The sequence below is a fragment of the Rana temporaria genome, chromosome 6 (assembly GCF_905171775.1).
Source record: "Rana temporaria chromosome 6, aRanTem1.1, whole genome shotgun sequence".
NCBI lineage: Eukaryota > Metazoa > Chordata > Amphibia > Anura > Ranidae > Rana > Rana temporaria.
In genome coordinates this window covers 221,796,573-221,818,933 of record NC_053494.1, presented here as the reverse complement: position 1 = coordinate 221,818,933, position 22,361 = coordinate 221,796,573, and the positions used below count along the sequence as shown (strand labels likewise).

Sequence of the window (22,361 nt, the reverse complement as noted above, 5' to 3'; positions counted from 1 at the left end):
GGATACACAGTAGAGTATATAGATGTAGGGGAGGGTATATGGATACACAGTAGAGTATATAGATGTAGGGAAGGTATATGGATACACAGTAGAGTATATAGATGTAGGGAGGTATATGGACACACGGTAGAGTATATAGATGTAGGGAGGTATATGGATACACAGTAGAGTATATAGATGTAGGGAGGGTATATGGATACACAGTAGAGTATATAGATGTAGGGAAGGTATATGGACACACAGTAGAGTATATAGATGTAGGGAGGTATATGGATACACAGTAGAGTATATAGATGTAGGGAGGGTATATGGATACACAGTAGAGTATATAGATGTAGGGGAGGTATATGGATACACAGTAGAGTATATAGATGTAGGGAGGTATATGGATACACAGTAGAGTATATAGATGTAGGGGGGTATATGGATACACAGTAGAGTATATAGATGTAGGGAAGGTATATGGATACACAGTAGAGTATATAGATGTAGGGAGGGAGGGTATATGGATACACAGTAGAGTATATAGATGTAGGGAGGTATATGGATACACAGTAGAGTATATAGATGTAGGGGGGTATATGGACACACAGTAGAGTATATAGATGTAGGGAAGGTATATGGATACACAGTAGAGTATATAGATGTAGGGAGGGAGGGTATATGGATACACAGTAGAGTATATAGATGTAGGGAGGTATATGGATACACAGTAGAGTATATAGATGTAGGGGGGTATATGGATACACAGTAGAGTATATAGATGTAGGGAGGTATATGGACACACAGTAGAGTATATAGATGTAGGGAGGTATATGGATACACAGTAGAGTATATAGATGTAGGGAGGGTATATGGATACACAGTAGAGTATATAGATGTAGGGGAGGTATATGGATACACAGTAGAGTATATAGATGTAGGGAGGGTATATGGATACACAGTAGAGTATATAGATGTAGGGGAGGTATATGGATACACAGTAGAGTATATAGATGTAGGGAGGGTATATGGATACACAGTAGAGTATATAGATGTAGGGGGGTATATGGATACACAGTAGAGTATATAGATGTAGGGGAGGTATATGGATACACAGTAGAGTATATAGATGTAGGGAGGTATATGGATACACAGTAGAGTATATAGATGTAGGGGAGGTATATGGATACACAGTAGAGTATATAGATGTAGGGAGGTATATGGATACACAGTAGAGTATATAGATGTAGGGAAGGTATATGGATACACAGTAGAGTATATAGATGTAGGGAGGTATATGGATACACAGTAGAGTATATAGATGTAGGGAGGTATATGGATACACAGTAGAGTATATAGATGTAGGGAGGTATATGGATACACAGTAGAGTATATAGATGTAGGGAGGTATATGGACACACAGTAGAGTATATAGATGTAGGGGAGGTATATGGATACACAGTAGAGTATATAGATGTAGGAGGGTATATGGATACACAGTAGAGTATATAGATGTAGGGAGGTATATGGATACACAGTAGAGTATATAGATGTAGGGAGGTATATGGATACACAGTAGAGTATATAGATGTAGGGGAGGTATATGGATACACAGTAGAGTATATAGATGTAGGGAGGGTATATGGATACACAGTAGAGTATATAGATGTAGGGAAGGTATATGGATACACAGTAGAGTATATAGATGTAGGGAGGTATATGGATACACAGTAGAGTATATAGATGTAGGGAGGTATATGGACACACAGTAGAGTATATAGATGTAGGGAGGTATATGGATACACAGTAGAGTATATAGATGTAGGAAGGTATATGGATACACAGTAGAGTATATAGATGTAGGGAGGGTATATGGATACACAGTAGAGTATATAGATGTAGGGAGGGTATATGGATACACAGTAGAGTATATAGATGTAGGGAGGGTATATGGATACACAGTAGAGTATATAGATGTAGGGAGGTATATGGATACACAGTAGAGTATATAGATGTAGGGAAGGTATATGGATACACAGTAGAGTATATAGATGTAGGGAGGTATATGGATACACAGTAGAGTATATAGATGTAGGGGAGGTATATGGATACACAGTAGAGTATATAGATGTAGGAGGGTATATGGATACACAGTAGAGTATATAGATGTAGGGAGGTATATGGATACACAGTAGAGTATATAGATGTAGGGAGGTATATGGATACACAGTAGAGTATATAGATGTAGGGAGGGTATATGGATACACAGTAGAGTATATAGATGTAGGGAGGTATATGGATACACAGTAGAGTATATAGATGTAGGGAAGGTATATGGATACACAGTAGAGTATATAGATGTAGGGAGGTATATGGATACACAGTAGAGTATATAGATGTAGGGAGGGTATATGGATACACAGTAGAGTATATAGATGTAGGGAGGTATATGGATACACAGTAGAGTATATAGATGTAGGGAGGGTATATGGATACACAGTAGAGTATATAGATGTAGGGAGGTATATGGATACACAGTAGAGTATATAGATGTAGGGAGGGTATATGGATACACAGTAGAGTATATAGATGTAGGAGGGTATATGGATACACAGTAGAGTATATAGATGTACGGAGGGTATATGGATACACAGTAGAGTATATAGATGTAGGGAAGGTATATGGATACACAGTAGAGTATATAGATGTAGGGAGGTATATGGATACACAGTAGAGTATATAGATGTAGGGAAGGTATATGGATACACAGTAGAGTATATAGATGTAGGGAGGGTATATGGATACACAGTAGAGTATATAGATGTAGGGAGGTATATGGATACACAGTAGAGTATATAGATGTAGGGAGGTATATGGATACACAGTAGAGTATATAGATGTAGGAAGGTATATGGATACACAGTAGAGTATATAGATGTAGGGGAGGTATATGGATACACAGTAGAGTATATAGATGTAGGGAGGGTATATGGATACACAGTAGAGTATATAGATGTAGGGAGGTATATGGATACACAGTAGAGTATATAGATGTAGGGAGGTATATGGATACACAGTAGAGTATATAGATGTAGGGAAGGTATATGGATACACAGTAGAGTATATAGATGTAGGGAGGTATATGGATACACAGTAGAGTATATAGATGTAGGGAGGTATATGGATACACAGTAGAGTATATAGATGTAGGGAGGTATATGGATACACAGTAGAGTATATAGATGTAGGAAGGTATATGGATACACAGTAGAGTATATAGATGTAGGGAGGGTATATGGATACACAGTAGAGTATATAGATGTAGGGAGGGTATATGGATACACAGTAGAGTATATAGATGTAGGGAGGGTATATGGATACACAGTAGAGTATATAGATGTAGGGAGGTATATGGATACACAGTAGAGTATATAGATGTAGGGAGGTATATGGATACACAGTAGAGTATATAGATGTAGGGGAGGTATATGGATACACAGTAGAGTATATAGATGTAGGAGGGTATATGGATACACAGTAGAGTATATAGATGTAGGGAGGTATATGGATACACAGTAGAGTATATAGATGTAGGGAGGTATATGGATACACAGTAGAGTATATAGATGTAGGGAGGGTATATGGATACACAGTAGAGTATATAGATGTAGGGAGGTATATGGATACACAGTAGAGTATATAGATGTAGGGAAGGTATATGGATACACAGTAGAGTATATAGATGTAGGGAGGTATATGGATACACAGTAGAGTATATAGATGTAGGGAGGGTATATGGATACACAGTAGAGTATATAGATGTAGGGAGGTATATGGATACACAGTAGAGTATATAGATGTAGGGAGGGTATATGGATACACAGTAGAGTATATAGATGTAGGGAGGTATATGGATACACAGTAGAGTATATAGATGTAGGGAGGGTATATGGATACACAGTAGAGTATATAGATGTAGGGAGGTATATGGATACACAGTAGAGTATATAGATGTAGGGAGGGTATATGGATACACAGTAGAGTATATAGATGTAGGAGGGTATATGGATACACAGTAGAGTATATAGATGTAGGGAGGGTATATGGATACACAGTAGAGTATATAGATGTAGGGAAGGTATATGGATACACAGTAGAGTATATAGATGTAGGGAGGTATATGGATACACAGTAGAGTATATAGATGTAGGGAAGGTATATGGATACACAGTAGAGTATATAGATGTAGGGAGGTATATGGATACACAGTAGAGTATATAGATGTAGGGAGGTATATGGATACACAGTAGAGTATATAGATGTAGGGAGGTATATGGATACACAGTAGAGTATATAGATGTAGGGAGGTATATGGATACACAGTAGAGTATATAGATGTAGGGAAGGTATATGGATACACAGTAGAGTATATAGATGTAGGGAGGTATATGGATACACAGTAGAGTATATAGATGTAGGGGAGGTATATGGATACACAGTAGAGTATATAGATGTAGGGAAGGTATATGGATACACAGTAGAGTATATAGATGTAGGGATAGTATATGGATACACAGTAGAGTATATAGATGTAGGGGAGGTATATGGATACACAGTAGAGTATATAGATGTAGGGAAGGTATATGGATACACAGTAGAGTATATAGATGTAGGGATAGTATATGGATACACAGTAGAGTATATAGATGTAGGGATAGTATATGGATACACAGTAGTGGGGGAGGGGGGCCTGGCTCTCGGTTTCCTGGCTGCGGTTCCATGGATTGCGCAAGCACTTCTCTGTCTCCGGAGTCACGCGGTGTCCTCATGTGACCGCCATGTTCTCTCTGTGCCAGGGGTGACCCGCCCTCTATGGAGTCACCCAACCTGTGCCCGTCCTAGGAGAAGAGCCGAGGGACCTGCAGCAGTTCACTTGCTCTGCAGACAAAGTAACAAGTCCGCAGCATTTGGATTACAATGTTACATTCCCTCGGGGCAGATAAGACATGTGGTTTGCACAGCTACTGACTCCATGCAGATCCCTGATAGAGATTTCTATACAAGGAGCAGCAATGGCTGTGATTTCCACTGCTGACTACTCAGCGGGAAAAGTGAGATTTCTCTTTCTGAAGAAAGCCGGGGCTGCCTGACTACCAGTCCAGGAATCTTCCACTCAATAGAGAGATACAAATATAAATATTGGGGATTTACTGGGGACATTTTGAGGGTTAGCCTATGGTGTATCAGATATTGGGGTGTCAGTGGGGGGAGGGGGCACAGTTGGGGTACACTGCTATATGTTGGTGTGTCAAAGAGGGGGGGCCCCAGTGGTGGGGGACACAGTTGTGGATACACTGATATATATTGGGGTGTCTGTGGGGGGGAAAGGGGCACAATTGGGGTACACTGATATATATATATATATTGGGGTATCGGTGGGGGGGAAGGGGGTACAGTTGGGGTACACTGATATATAAATATTGGGGTGTCTGTGGGAGGACGGGGGCACAGTTGGGGTACACTGATATATATATATATATATATATTGGGGTATCAGTGGGGGACAGGGCACAATTGGGGTGTCTGTGGGGGGATGGGGGCACAATTGGGGTACACTGATATATAAATATTGGGGTGTCTGTGGGGGGACGGGGGCACAGTTGGGGTACACTGATACATATATATAATATTATTATTATTTATTATTATACAGGATTTATATAGCGACAACAGTTTGCGCAGCGCTTTACATCATATGTATATAGGGGTATTAGTGGGGGACAGGGGCATAGTTAGGGTACACTGATATATATATATATATATATATATATATATATATATATTGGGGTATCAGTGGGGGGGGTACAGTTGGGGCACACTGATACATACATATATATATTGGGGTACACTGATATATAAATTGGGGTATTAGTGGGAGACGGGGGCTCAGTTGGGGCATGCTGATATATAAATATTGGGGTGTCTGTGGGGGATGGGGGCACAGTTGGGGTACACTTAGATATATATTGGGGTGTCAGTGGGGGGACAGGGCACAGTTGGGGTACACTGATATATATATATATATATATTGGGGTGTCTGTGGGGGGATGGGGGCACAGTTGGGGTACACTGATATATAAATATTGGGGTGTCTGTGGGGGGGATGGGGGCACAGTTGGGGTACACTGATATATACATATTTGGGTATCTGTGGGGCGATGGGGGCACAGTTGGGGTACACTGATATATAAATATTGGGGTGTCTGTGGGGGGGATGGGGGCACAGTTGGGGTACACTGATATATACATTTTGGGGTGTCTGTGGGGGGGATGGGGGCACAGTTGGGGTACACTGATATATAAATATTGGAGTGTCTGTGGGGGGGTGGGGGCACAGTTGGGGTACACTGATATATAAATATTGGGGTGTTTGTGGGGGGATGGGGCACAGTTGGGGTACACTGATATATAAATATTGGGGTGTCTGTGGGGGGGATGGGGGCACAGTTGGGGTACACTGATATATAAATATTGGGGTGTCTGTGGGGGGATGGGGGCATACTTGGGGTACACTGATATATATATATATATATTGGGGTGTCTGGGGGGATGGGGGCACAGTTGGGGTACACTGATATATAAATATTGGGGTGTCTGTGGGGGGATGGGGACACAGTTGGGGTACACTGATATATAAATATTGGGGTGTCTGTGGGGGGATGGGGGCATACTTGGGGTACACTGATATATATATATATATATTGGGGTGTCTGGGGGGATGGGGGCACAGTTGGGGGTACACTGATATATGTTGGGGTGTCAGTGGCGTCTTTTAATTAAAACTGCACAGAGAGCTCCGCCCCCAACACTCCCTAATCCAATCAGATCTCAGTATCCGGACAGAGCTGTCACCTGCCGCACCGAGAGAGGGAAAGAGACCCGATCACCGGGCGCAGAACAGCGGGCACATCAACGGGCACAGAACAGCGGGCACAGAGCAGCGGGCACAGAGCAGCGGGCACATCACCGGGCGCAGAGCAGCGGGCACAGAACAGCGGGCACAGAGCAGCGGGCAGATCACATCAGCGTGCCGGGCACAGAACAGCGGGCACATCAACGGGCACAGAGCAGCGGGCACATCACATCAGCGGGCACGCAAAGTACCGGGCACAGCACAGCATACATCACCGAGGACACATTACCGGGAATAGATCCGGGCACACATTACCGGGCGGGTGTAGAGCGGAGAGATCCGAGGATGGCACCGCTCAGAGTCACCGTCATCGGCTCCGGCAACTGGTATGACCCCCAAATATAATCACCCCAATATTATTATCCCCACACCCCAAATATCATCACCCTGATTGTATAACTTCCTACAGCCAACAAATCATCACCCCAATACTATAACCTCCTACACCCCAAATATCATCACCCCAATACTATAACCTCCTACACCCCAAATATCATCACCCCAATACTATAACCTCCTACACCCCAAATATCATCACCCCAATACTATAACCTCCTACACCCCAAATATCATCACCCCAATACTATAACCTCCTACACCCCAAATATCATCACCCCAATACTATAACCTCCTACACCCCAAATATCATCACCCCAATACTATAACCTCCTACACCCCAAATATCATCACCCCAATACTATAACCTCCTACACCCCAAATATCATCACCCCAATACTATAACCTCTTACACCCCAAATATCATCACCCCCTAATACTATAACCTCTTACACCCCAAATATCATCACCCCCTAATACTATGTCTCCTACACCCCAATAACCTCCTACACCCCAAATATCATCACCCCCAATTCTATCATCACCCCAATACTATAACCTCCTACACCCCAAATATCATCACCCTGATTGTATAACTTCCTACAGCCAACAAATCATCACCCCAATACTATAACCTCCTACACCCCAAATATCATCACCCCAATACTATCATCACCCCAATACTATCATCACCCCAATACTATAACCTCCTACACCCCAAATCACCCCAATACTATGTCTCCTACACCCCAATACTATAACCTCCTACACCCCAAATATCATCACCCCCAATACTATAACCTCCTACACCCCAAATATCATCACCCCCTAATACTATGTCTCCTACACCCCAAATATCATCACCCCCAATTCTATCATCACCCCAATACTATAACCTCCTACACCCCAAATATCATCACCCCAATACTATCATCACCCCAATACCATAATCTCCTACACCCCAAATATCATCATCCCCAATACTATCATCACCCCAATACTATAACCTCCTATGCCCCAAATATCATCACCCCCAATACTATCATCACCCCAATACTATGTCTCCTACACCCCAAATATCATCACCCCAATACTATAACCTCCTACGCCCCAAATATCATCACCCCCAATACTATCATCACCCCAATACTATAACATCCTACACCCCAAATATCATCACTCCCAATACTATCATCACCCCAATACTATAACCTCCTACACCCCAAATATCATCACCCCCAATTCTATCATCACCCCAATACTATAACCTCCTACACCCCAAATATCATCACCCCAATACTATCATCACCCCAATACCATAATCTCCTACACCCCAAATATCATCATCCCCAATACTATCATCACCCCAATACTATGTCTCCTACACCCCAAATATCATCACCCCCAATACTATAACCTCCTACACCCCAAATATCATCACCCCAATACTATCATCACCCCAATACTATAATCTCCTACACCCCAAATATCATCATCCCCAATACTATCATCACCCCAATACTATAACCTCCTACACCCCAAATATCATCACCCCCAATACTATAACCTCCTACGCCCCAAATATCATCACCCCCAATACTATCATCACCCCAATACTATAACCTCCTACACCCCAAATATCATCACCCCCAATACTATCATCACCCCAATACTATAACCTCCTACACCCCAAATATCATCATCCCCAATACTATCATCACCCCAATACTATAACCTCCTACACCCCAAATATCATCACCCCCAATACTATCATCACCCCAATACTATAACCTCCTACACCCCAAATATCATCATCCCCAATACTATCATCACCCCAATACTATAACCTCCTACACCCCAATACTATAACCTCCTACACCCCAAATATCATCACCCCAATACTATAACCTCCTACGCCCCAAATATCATCACCCCCAATACTATCATCACCCCAATACTATAACATCCTACACCCCAAATATCATCACTCCCAATACTATCATCACCCCAATACTATAACCTCCTACACCCCAAATATCATCACCCCCAATTCTATCACCCCAATACTATAACCTCCTACACCCCAAATATCATCACCCCAATACTATCATCACCCCCAATACCATAATCTCCTACACCCCAAATATCATCATCCCCAATACTATCATCACCCCAATACTATGTCTCCTACACCCCAAATATCATCACCCCCAATACTATAACCTCCTACACCCCAAATATCATCACCCCAATACTATCATCACCCCAATACTATAATCTCCTACACCCCAAATATCATCATCCCCAATACTATCATCACCCCAATACTATAACCTCCTACACCCCAAATATCATCACCCCCAATACTATAACCTCCTACGCCCCAAATATCATCACCCCCAATACTATCATCACCCCAATACTATAACCTCCTACACCCCAAATATCATCACCCCCAATACTATCATCACCCCAATACTATAACCTCCTACACCCCAAATATCATCATCCCCAATACTATCATCACCCCAATACTATAACCTCCTACACCCCAAATATCATCACCCCCAATACTATCATCACCCCAATACTATAACCTCCTACACCCCAAATATCATCACCCCCAATTCTATCATCACCCCAATACTATAACCTCCTACACCCCAAATATCATCATCCCCAATACTATCATCACCCCAATACTATAACCTCCTACACCCCAAATATCATCATCCCCAATACTATCATCACCCCAATACTATAACCTCCTACACCCCAATACTATCATCACCCCAATACTATGTCTCCCTTCACATGAATCTCACCCCAATACTGTCATCTCTATCACCGTACTCCAAAGTTATCACCCTCTACACCCCAAATATCACCCCCTGTATTGGGGAGACGTGCCCTGGGCACCCCTGGAATAATGTTGTCTTGGGGGTGGGGGGAGGGTAAATCTTATCAGTTTTTGTTTTGCTGTCCCATTGAGGAGATTTTTTATTTTCCTTCCTGTCCCTGAGACACAACAGGAAGTGAGGGGTGGGGACCTCTTCATAGACCAGTGTCCCCATTGGAAGATTTCTTCTCACTTCCTGTTCTGGTGACAACTGTTAAGAATTCCCAACACTTTTTGTCTCAGTGACACCGGGACTCATAGAGGGTGAATCTCCCCAGACAGAGGGTCTAACCCCCCCCCCCTCCCCCCCAATCCAGATCTACAAAATCCAGACGTTTGTCTTCTCTGTACACTTCCGGGGTCTTCTGATTGTGAATTGTGGGCGGAGCTTGTCACCCAAAAAGGAGTAAGGCGGCAAGCTTTGCACGTTGTGGTTTGCCGCGATTGCCGCACGATTTATCACACCGAAAACCGCACCATGTTTAGGTGCCATTGAATATGAATGGCGCCCGAAGACGCGCTTTGCGGTTTGCAGTGCGAGTTGAGATCGCAAGCAGAATCGCTGAGATCCCCAAAAAATGCCAAATGTGATTGGAGCCTAAAAAAGCCGTAAATATCACACGACAAATCTCACAGCAATCGCGGCAAACTTCAACTCGTGCAGCTCGTCGCCCCAAACAGGGGGAGGAGCTTTGCATGGTGTGGATTGTCGCACAATTTACGCGTGATAATTGCGGGCAAACTGCTTTTTTGGGATTGGCCATTGATTTTGATGTGCGTCTTCTTGTCGCTTTTCCAATGAATGGCGCCACAAGTGTAACGCGCTTTTTTCTCCACGCCGTTTGTGAATATACATAAAAGATTCCTGGCGCAACTCCAAAGTCGCACGATTTCCAGCGCAAAATTTGGTGTGACTTTCAGCGCGACCTTGATCCGACTTTACACTCAGTGTATCAAAGAGCAGGCAGCTTTTCAAAATCTCTGCGACTTTAAGTTGCGCCGATCTCAATGGGTGCCATCGAAAAAAAATGGCTGCGTCTTGTGACAGCGATTTGTCATGTCCAAAGTTGCATGAGAAGTCGCACAAATGTGAACGCCGCCTTGGAATATGAATTATGTAAACATTGATCTCCACATATAAACAATGTAACAATAATATTTATACAAAATGTAACGATAATATATCAAATGTATTCATTGATGAAGATCTGCTGTCTGAGCCACCACAGGACCGAGCGGGGCCCGGCTGTCTATAGGGGGACACTGTGTGATAACACCGGAGGGGCCCGGTTGTCTATAGGGGGACACTGTGTGATAACACCGGAGGGGCCCGGCTGTCTATAGGGGGACACTGTGTGATAACACCGGAGGGGCCCGGTTGTCTATAGGGGGACACTGTGTGATAACACCGGAGGGGCCCGGTTGTCTATAGGGGGACACAGTGTGATAACACCGGAGGGGCCCGGCTGTCTCTAGGGGGACACAGTGTGATAACACTGGAGGGGCCCGGCTGTCTCTAGGGGGACACAGTGTGATAACACTGGAGGGGCCCGGCTGTCTCTAGGGGGACACAGTGTGATAACACTGGAGGGGCCCGGCTGTCTCTAGGGGGACACAGTGTGATAACACTGGAGGGGCCCGGCTGTCTCTAGGGGGACACAGTGTGATAACACTGGAGGGGCCCGGCTGTCTCTAGGGGGACACAGTGTGATAACACTGGAGGGGCCCGGCTGTCTCTAGGGGGACACAGTGTGATAACACTGGAGGCGCCCGGCTGTCATAGTGGGCAGGGGAAAGAGCTGGGTGTGTGTGTGATATGTCCAGGGGCAGTAGTATTGGGAGGAGGGGGGATTTTGGGGGGGGAGGGGGGTGCAATTTGGCATGTTCTCTCTGGGCTTTAGATGACCTTGTGGGAGGTTCACTTGAGCCACAAAATCTGTTTTAAAAAACGATAAAATATTCCATTGCAGAGCGAAAAAATGTACATATGACGACTGGCACAATATTAATTCCCAGATACATTTAATAAAAGAAAGTCATTTTCAATTATTATTATTATTATTATTATTATTATATATTTTATATTATTTAATTTTTTTTCATTATTTTGTTTAATTTTTATTATTATTTGTTTTTTTATATTATTTTATTATTATAATTGTATTATTATTATTATTATTATTATTATTATTATTATTTGTTTTACGTTGTTTTATAGTTTATTTTTTTTTTATTATTTTGTTTAATTTATTATTATTGTTTTATAATTTTTTTATGCTTTTATTTCATTTTTAATATTGCTTTATATTTTTGTTTATTATTTTATTGAATTTTTTATATTGCTTTATATTATTTTTTTTTACATTGTTTTATATTTTATTATTATTATTTTCATTATTTTGTTTAATTGTTTATTTAATTATTTTTTATTCTTTATTTTTTATTTTTTATATTGCTTTATATTATTTTATTCAATGTTTTTATATTGCTTTACATTATTTTTTTATTTTATTTTTTATATTGTTTTTAATTATTTCTTTTTTTTATGGGGGGGGGGGGCTTTTATCAGGGGTCTCAGGGCAGTTTCCCCTTTTGCACCCTTATAAATCCACCCGGGAAGCATTCAAAGGCACGCAGGCCAAAGTGCCCCTCCCCCTATGGGCTGCGAACGACCCCCAGCAGCATAGGTTGCAGGCATGGCATACAATGGTGGCGCTGGCGCTCCCTTTGCTGCCCACACACTGAACAGCAGCTGGCGGTACGGTACATTGGACAGGAGGGGGCTGTGCGCAGTCAGCACCGTTCAGCAGATCTCAGGGAACGTGTTTGTGATTTTTGGTTGGCAAAGCCGAGACCCTCCCGCTGGCAGAGCCGAGACGATCCCGCTGGCAGAGCCGAGACTCTCCCGCTGGCAGAACCGAGACGCTCCCGCTGGCAGAGCCGAGACTCTCCCGCTGGCAGAGCCGAGACGCTCCCGCTGGCAGAGCCGAGACGCTCCCGCTGGCAGAGCCGAGACGCTCCCGCTGGCAGAGACGAGACGCTCCCGCTGGCAGAGACGAGACGCTCCCGCTGGCAGAGACGAGACGCTCCCGCTGGCAGAGCCGAGACACTCCCGCTGCCAGAGCCGAGACGCTCCCGCTGGCAGATCCGAGACACTCCCGCTGGCAGAGACGATACGCTCCCGCTGGCAGAGACGAGAAGCTCCCGCTGGCAGAGACGAGAAGCTCCCGCTGGCAGAGACGAGAAGCTCCCGCTGGCAGAGACGAGAAGCTCCCGCTGGCAGAGCCGAGACACTCCCGCTGGCAGAGACGAGACGCTCCCGCTGGCAGAACATCTCCGGGAATCAGAAATCATCCGACAGACGCAATGTACGAAGGAAATTGAATGTATGAGGAATCTGACATGTGACCGGCGGTGACATCACAACACAATCACCGCCAGGCTGATCCTGTAGAGGAAATGCACAGCCTGCACCTCCTCCCAGCACCCGGGGCCACAGAGAGTACTGAAACCAAGAGGGCAGGGCCTGGGACAAGGAGTGGGCAGAAGGAACGGCTGCCCTGGGCGCAGTGTGTAATGTAGGGATAGGGGTGCCCACGTTCCTTCCACTATAAGGCTGACAGGAGTAGTAACACTACTCCTGTCAGCCCAGCACTGGTAGCAGCAAGTAGAGGAGGAATAGAGTGTCCCGGGAGGAGGTGCAGGCTGTGCTCTCTCTCCCCTGCTCCCACATAATTCATATCCCATAATGCACCGCAGCTCAGCGGGTTGGGGGTTGTCCCTGGCAACGGTTTACATCCTGACTGGCAGCTGGGGGGAGGGGTGTTAATGATTAAAGCGGGCTCTCCCTCTAATTGCCCCCCCCCCGGTTGGGGTTCTCTGTCTTTCAGGGGATCGGCGATCTCAATCATCATCGGCAACAACACCAAAAGGTCCAACCGCTTCCACCCGCTGGTGAACATGTGGGTGTGGGAGGAGCTCGTCGGCGGGCGCAAGCTCTCCGAAATCATCAACCAGGAGCACGAGAACGTCAAGTACCTCCCCGGCCACCGGCTGCCCCGCAACGTGGTGAGGGAGGCGCCCCCCGGTGTCCCGGGGAATATCTACAGGCGTTCACCAAACATTCTCCGGTGGTGATCAATCGCTGTAATACCGCGCCGGGACAACGCCATTCACAGCGCAGAGCGAACCTGCCAATCCGTGCCCCCCCCCATAACGTGTCCGCAAAAATCCCACCCCCCCAAAAAAACAAGCTCCAAATCCCCCTCCCAGCATAAATCTTTTCTCTCCCCAACTCTCCACACAGCGCCCCCCCCCAAAAAAAATCACCCCTTCTAGCCCAAATCCTCTACCCCTCAAATATTCTCTCTAAGCAAAAATCCCTTCCCCCACTCCAAATCCTCCCCCCTCAATCCTCCCTTCTAGCACAACCCCCCCAATCATCCCTACAAGCACACTCTCTCCCCCCCCCCCCCACACACAAAAAAAAAATAACGACTCCTAGCCCAAATTCTTTATCCCTCAAATTTCCTCTCCAAGCACAACCCCCCCCCCATCCAAATCCTCCAGACTCAGTCCTCCTTTCTAACACAAATCCCACCCCCCCCCCCATTTTCCCCTCCTAGCACAACCCCCCCTCCCCCAATCATCTCGCCTAGCACAAATCCCCCCCCTCACACACAAAAAAATTCACTACTCCGGAGCCCAAATTCTTTACCCCTCAAATTTCCTCTCCAAGCACAAATCCCCCCCCCCTCAATCCTCCTTGTTTGCACCCCCCCTCCCATTTTACCCTGCTAGCACAACCCCCCCCCCCAAATCATCCCTACTAGCACATATCCTTCCCGCAAAAAAAATCACCCCTCCTAGCCCAAGTCCTCTATCCCTGAAACCTCCACTCTGAGCACCCCCCCCCTCCCAGCACAAATCCTTCCTCGCCTAGCACAAATACCCCCCCAACCAATCACATCTGTAGTAGCACAAAACTACTCCCCCCCTTCTATGTTACCTCTTCTAGCACAAACCCCCCACAAATCCCCCCTCCTAGAACAAATAAACCTCTCCACCCCCCCCCCCTCCCAACACAAATCTCCCCAAATCAACACTCCTACTACACACAACCAAATTGCTCTAACAATTCACATCGACTGGAGGATTCACCTGCAGAGAATGTTTGGTTAATGTCAGATTCCTTGCTACAGTGGAAGGGGGGGGGGGGGGCATACCGATTGTCTCCCCTGCAGATTGTATAAGTTACATAGAAATGAAGGGTCTATAATTTTTCTCATAGGTGTATTTTATATGATAGAGACAGAAGATCAACCAAAACTCCAGAGAGGTCACATGATACAAATGTTATAAATGGAGGAAAATAAGTATTTGGCCCCCTTAGTAGTTGGGGGAGGTTCCTTAGAAGTTGGAGGAGGTTCCTTAGTAGTTGGGGGAGGTTCCTTAGTAGTTGGAGGAGGTTCCTTAGTAGTTGGGGGAGGTTCCTTAGTAGTTGGGGGAGGTTCCTTAGAAGTTGGAGGAGGTTCCTTAGTAGTTGGGGGAGGTTCCTTAGAAGTTGGAGGAGGTTCCTTAGTAGTTGGGGGAGGTTCCTTAGTAGTCGGGGGAGGTTCCTTAGTAGTTGGGGGAGGTTCCTTAGTAGTCGGGGGAGGTTCCTTAGTAGTTGGGGGAGGTTCCTTAGTAGTTGGGGGAGGTTCCTTAGTAGTCGGGGGAGGTTCCTTAGTAGTTGGGGGAGGTCCCTTAGTAGTTGGGGGAGGTTCCTTAGTAGTTGGGGGAGGTCCCTTAGTAGTTGGGGGAGGTTCCTTAGTAGTTGGGGGAGGTCCCTTAGTAGTTGGGGGAGGTTCCTTAGTAGTTGGGGGAGGTTCCTTAGTAGTTGGGGAGGTCCCTTAGTAGTTGGGGGAGGTTCCTTAGTAGTTGGGGGAGGTTCCTTAGTAGTTGGGGAGGTCCCTTAGTAGTTGGGGGAGGTTCCTTAGTAGTTGGTGGAGGTCCCTTAGTAGTTGGGGGAGGTTCCTTAGTAGTTGGGGGAGGTTCCTTAGTAGTTGGAGGAGGTTCCTTAGTAGTTGGGGGAGGTTCCTTAGTAGTTGGGGGAGGTTCCTTAGAAGTTGGAGGAGGTTCCTTAGTAGTTGGAGGAGGTTCCTTAGTAGTTGGGGGAGGTTCCTTAGAAGTTGGAGGAGGTTCCTTAGTAGTTGGGGGAGGTTCCTTAGTAGTCGGGGGAGGTTCCTTAGTAGTTGGGGGAGGTTCCTTAGTAGTCGGGGGAGGTTCCTTAGTAGTTGGGGGAGGTTCCTTAGTAGTTGGGGGAGGTTCCTTAGTAGTCGGGGGAGGTTCCTTAGTAGTTGGGGGAGGTCCCTTAGTAGTTGGGGGAGGTTCCTTAGTAGTTGGGGGAGGTCCCTTAGTAGTTGGGGGAGGTTCCTTAGTAGTTGGGGGAGGTCCCTTAGTAGTTGGGGGAGGTTCCTTAGTAGTTGGGGGAGGTTCCTTAGTAGTTGGGGAGGTCCCTTAGTAGTTGGGGGAGGTTCCTTAGTAGTTGGGGGAGGTTCCTTAGTAGTTGGGGAGGTCCCTTAGTAGTTGGGGGAGGTTCCTTAGTAGTTGGGGGAGGTTCCTTAGTAGTTGGTGGAGGTCCCTTAGTAGTTGGGGGAGGTTCCTTAGTAGTTGGTGGAGGTCCCTTAGTAGTTGGGGGAGGTTCCTTAGTAGTTGGGGAGGTCCCTTAGTAGTTGGGGGAGGTTCCTTAGTAGTTGGGGGAGGTTCCTTAGTAGTTGGTGGAGGTCCCTTAGTAGTTGGGGGCAGTTCCTCAGTAGTTGGTGGAGGTCCCTTAGTAGTTGGGGGAGGTTCCTCAGTAGTTGGGGGAGGTTCCTTAGTAGTTGAGGGAGGTTCCTTAGTAGTTGGGGGAGGTTCCTTAGTAGTTGAGGGAGGTTCCTTAGTAGTTGGGGGAGGTTCCTTGTTGGGAAGCACAGAGGTCAGACGTTTCTTGTAGTTGGGGGAGGTCCCTTAGTAGTTGGGGGAGGTTCCTTAGTAGTTGGGGGAGGTTCCTTGTTGGGAAGCACAGAGGTCAGACGTTTCTTGTAGTTGGGGGAGGTTCCTTAGTAGTTGGGGGAGGTTCCTTAGTAGTTGGGGGAGGTTCCTTGTTGGGAAGCACAGAGGTCAGACGTTTCTTGTAGTTGGGGGAGGTCCCTTAGTAGTTGGGGGAGGTTCCTTGTTGGGAAGCACAGAGGTCAGACGTTTCTTGTAGTTGGGGGAGGTCCCTTAGTAGTTGGTGGAGGTTCCTTAGTAGTTGAGGGAGGTTCCTTAGTAGTTGGGGGAGGTTCCTTGTTGGGAAGCACAGAGGTCAGACGTTTCTTGTAGTTGGGGGAGGTCCCTTAGTAGTTGGGGGAGGTTCCTTGTTGGGAAGCACAGAGGTCAGACGTTTCTTGTAGTTGGGGGAGGTCCCTTAGTAGTTGGTGGAGGTTCCTTAGTAGTTGAGGGAGGTTCCTTAGTAGTTGGGGGAGGTTCCTTGTTGGGAAGCACAGAGGTCAGACGTTTCTTGTAGTTGGGGGAGGTCCCTTAGTAGTTGGGGGAGGTTCCTTGTTGGGAAGCACAGAGGTCAGACGTTTCTTGTAGTTGGGGGAGGTCCCTTAGTAGTTGGGGGAGGTTCCTTGTTGGGAAGCACAGAGGTCAGACGTTTCTTGTAGTTGGTGATCAGGTCTCTACACATCTCAGGAGGGATTTTCTCTTCTCTACAGATCTTCTCTGAATCCTGAAGGTTTCTTGGCAACTCAAAGTCTCAGATCCTCCTCCATACATTTTCTATGGGATTAAGGTCTGGAGACTGGCTAGGCCACTCCGTCACCTTCATGTGCTCCTTCTTGAGCCCCTCATTTGTTGCCTTGGCCGTATGTTTTGGGTGATTCAGTGTTCTGTCTGAGGGGAGAAGATTCTCATCCAAGATCTTACAATACGTGGCCCCGCCCATTGGCCCCTCAATGCGGCAAAGTCGGCCTGAACCTTTATCAGAGAAACCCCCCAAATCCTCATGTTTCCCCCTCCCCCGTGTGACTGTAGGGATGGAGGGCCAGATTCACAGCGGAGATACGCCGTCGTATCTCTTGTCCTATCTATGCGGCTGGTTCATAGAATCAGTTACGCATAGATATCCATAAGATCCGACATGTGTAATTGACTTACACTGTCGGATCATAGGATGCAATACTTCGGCCGCCGCTGGGTGGAGTTTGCGTCGTTTTCCTGCGTCGGGTATGCTAATGAGCATTTACGGCGATCCACGGCAGTTTTCGCGTTCGTTACGTCGTCGCGTACGATACACTGCCGCAAGATTACAGGTAAGTGCTTTGTGGATCGGGCACCTACACTGAAAACTTGCGGCGGTGTAACGTAAACGGGTTACGTTACACGGCCGCAATTGTACGAGAATCTGGCCCGGAGTTCTTAGGGTCATAGAGCCAGATTCTCGTACAATTGTGGCCGTGTAACTTAACCCGTTTACGTTACACCGCCGCAAGTTTTCAGTGTAAGTGCCTGATCCACAAAGCACTTACCTGTAATCTTGCGGCGGTGTATCGTAAACACGTCCGGCGCAAGCCCGCCTAATTGAAATGGGGCGTGTACCATTTAAATTAGGCGCGCTCCCGCGCCGGACGTACTGTGCATGCTCAGTTTAGAAATTCCCGCCGTGCTTTGCGCGATGTGACGTAATGTTTTAGAACGGCGACATGCGTAGCGTCCATTTGTATTCCCTGACGTCTTACGCCAAAACAAAAAAAAATTGAAATTCGACCGTCGTGGATCGCCTTAAATGCTCATTAGCATACCCGACGCAGGAAAACGACGCAAACTCCACCCAGCGGCGGCCGAGGTATTGCATCCTAAGTCAATTACACCTGTTGGATCTTAGGGCTATCTATGCGTAACTGGTTCTATGAGATACGCCGGCGTATCTCTTCTGTGAATCTGGCCCTTAGTCACCATTTTTCTTCCTCCAAACACGGCGATGAATTTTGGTCTCATCTGACCTCAGAACTTTCTCCGATCTTCTCTGACCTCAGAACTTTCTCCGATCTTCTCTGACCTCAGAACTTTCTCCCGATCTTCTCTGACCTCAGAACTTTCTCCGATCTTCTCTGACCTCAGAACTTTCTCCGATCTTCTCTGACCTCAGAACTTTCTCCGATCTTCTCTGACCTCAGAACTTTCTCCCGATCTTCTCTGACCTCAGAACTTTCTCCCGATCTTCTCTGACCTCAGAACTTTCTCCGATCTTCTCTGACCTCAGAACTTTCTCCCGATCTTCTCTGACCTCAGAACTTTCTCCCGATCTTCTCTGACCTCAGAACTTTCTCCGATCTCCTCTGACCTCAGGACTTTCTCCGATCTTCTCTGACCTCAGAACTTTCTCTGATCTTCTCTGACCTCAGAACTTTCTCCCGATCTTCTCTGACCTCAGAACTTCCTCCCGATCTTCTCTGATCTCAGAACTTTCTCCCGATCTTCTCTGACCTCAGAACTTTCTCCGATCTTCTCTGACCTCAGAACTTTCTCCGATCTTCTCTGACCTCAGAACTTTCTCCCGATCTTCTCTGACCTCAGAACTTTCTCCCTATCTTCTCTGACCTCAGAACTTTCTCCCTATCTTCTCTGACCTCAGAACTTCCTCCCGATCTTCTCTGACCTCAGAACTTTCTCCCGATCTTCTCTGACCTCAGAACTTTCTCCCGATCTTCTCTGACCTCAGAACTTTCTCCCGATCTTCTCTGACCTCAGAACTTCCTCCCGATCTTCTCTGAACTCAGAACTTTCTCCCGATCTTCTCTGACCTCAGAACTTTCCCCCGATCTCCTCTGACCTCAGAACTTTCTCCCGATCTTCTCTGACCTCAGAACTTTCTCCCGATCTTCTCTGACCTCAGAACTTCCTCCCGATCTTCTCTGACCTCAGAACTTTCCCCCCGATCTTCTCTGACCTCAGAACTTTCTCCCGATCTTCTCTGACCTCAGAACTTTCTCCCGATCTTCTCTGACCTCAGAACTTTCTCCCGATCTTCTCTGACCTCAGAACTTTCTCCCGATCTCCTCTGACCTCAGAACTTTCTCCCGATCTTCTCTGACCTCAGAACTTTCTCCCGATCTTCTCTGACCTCAGAACTTCCTCCCGATCTTCTCTGACCTCAGAACTTTCCCCCCGATCTTCTCTGACCTCAGAACTTTCTCCCGATCTTCTCTGACCTCAGAACTTTCTCCCGATCTTCTCTGACCTCAGAACTTTCTCCCGATCTTCTCTGACCTCAGAACTTCCTCCCGATCTTCTCTGACCTCAGAACTTTCTCCCGATCTTCTCTGACCTCAGAACTTTCCCCCGATCTTCTCTGACCTCAGAACTTTCTCCCGATCTTCTCTGACCTCAGAACTTTCTCCGATCTTCTCTAACCTCAGAACTTTCTCCGATCTTCTCTGACCTCAGAACTTCCTCCCGATCTTCTCTGATCTCAGAACTTTCTCCCGATCTTCTCTGACCTCAGAACTTTCTCCGATCTTCTCTGACCTCAGAACTTTCTCTGATCTTCTCTGACCTCAGAACTTTCTCCCGATCTTCTCTGACCTCAGAACTTTCCTCCGATCTTCTCTGACCTCAGAACTTTCTCCGATCTTCTCTGACCTCAGAACTTTCTCCGATCTTCTCTGACCTCAGAACTTTCTCCCGATCTTCTCTGACCTCAGAACTTTCTCCGATCTTCTCTGACCTCAGAACTTTCTCCGATCTTCTCTGAGCTCAGAACTTCCTCCCGATCTCCTCTGACCTCAGAACTTTCTCCCGATCTTCTCTGACCTCAGAACTTTCTCCCGATCTTCTCTGACCTCAGAACTTTCTCCCGATCTTCTCTGACCTCAGAACTTTCTCCCGATCTTCTCTGACCTCAGAACTTTCTCCCGATCTTCTCTGACCTCAGAACTTTCTCCCGATCTTCTCTGACCTCAGAACTTTCTCCCGATCTTCTCTGACCTCAGAACTTTCTCCCGATCTTCTCTGACCTCAGAACTTTCTCCCGATCTTCTCTGACCTCAGAACTTTCTCCCGATCTTCTCTGACCTCAGAACTTTCTCCCGATCTTCTCTGACCTCAGAACTTTCTCCCGATCTTCTCTGACCTCAGAACTTCCTCCCGATCTTCTCTGACCTCAGAACTTTCTCCCGATCTTCTCTGACCTCAGAACTTTCTCCGATCTTCTCTGACCTCAGAACTTTCTCCGATCTTCTCTGACCTCAGAACCTTCTCCCGATCTTCTCTGACCTCAGAACTTTCTCCCGATCTTCTCTGACCTCAGAACTTTCTCCCGATCTTCTCTGACCTCAGAACTTTCTCCCGATCTTCTCTGACCTCAGAACTTTCTCCCGATCTTCTCTGACCTCAGAACTTTCTCCCGATCTTCTCTGACCTCAGAACTTTCTCCCGATCTTCTCTGACCCCAGAACTTTCTCCCGATCTTCTCTGACCCCAGAACTTTCTCCCGATCTTCTCTGACCCCAGAACTTTCTCCCGATCTTCTCTGACCCCAGAACTTTCTCCCGATCTTCTCTGACCCCAGAACTTTCTCCCGATCTTCTCTGAATCATTTAGATGATCGTTGGGAGACTTCAGACGTTCTGTACTTGTGTCTTCCTGAGGGGGACGGGGACTGTTTGGAGGAAGAAAAATGCTGACTATGACCCATGTGATGCTGAGCCTCCATGAGTGAAAGAACGGGGCGGGGCCAGACTGGGGGAGGAGCTGGGAGGAAAAGGCTACAATGACGCATTCTATAAGCTGTATTTGTGATGACATCACCACCCTAACGCCGCGTGTTCTCTTCTTCTCCAGGTGGCGATGCCGGAGTTGGCGGACGCGGTATCCGGGGCAGATATCTTGGTGTTTGTGGTGCCCCATCAGTTCATCGGCACCATCTGCGACCGGCTAGCCGGACACCTGAAATGTGGAGCTTACGGCATCTCTCTGATTAAGGTGACGAGGACATGCCCCCTCCCCCCTATCGTGGGCCCCACCTGGTCGCCATAGTTTTTTTTTTTATAGAAATACTTCAGCCTGGAACAATGGCGGCCCATCCATACATGGCGCAGGGGTGCCGCCCCCCCAATCCATGCATTTGGCCCCTAATCTACATGCAGGGCACCGGACACATTGGCCCGG

The 22,361-nt window shown here is 46.6% G+C and overlaps 1 protein-coding gene across 1 annotated transcript in view; it reads left to right on the top strand.

Moving 5' to 3' along the window:
- The first annotated feature begins 7,012 nt into the window (after positions 1-7,012).
- LOC120944295 (glycerol-3-phosphate dehydrogenase [NAD(+)], cytoplasmic-like) overlaps positions 7,013-22,361 on the top strand; it is a 30,085-nt gene continuing 14,736 nt past the window's right edge. Inside the window, exons 1-3 of the mRNA XM_040358320.1 lie at positions 7,013-7,281; positions 14,081-14,258; positions 22,035-22,175. Of these exons, the coding sequence (XP_040214254.1) occupies positions 7,241-7,281; positions 14,081-14,258; positions 22,035-22,175 (360 nt within the window). The 5' untranslated portion in view covers positions 7,013-7,240. The remainder of the gene's footprint in view (positions 7,282-14,080; positions 14,259-22,034; positions 22,176-22,361) is intronic.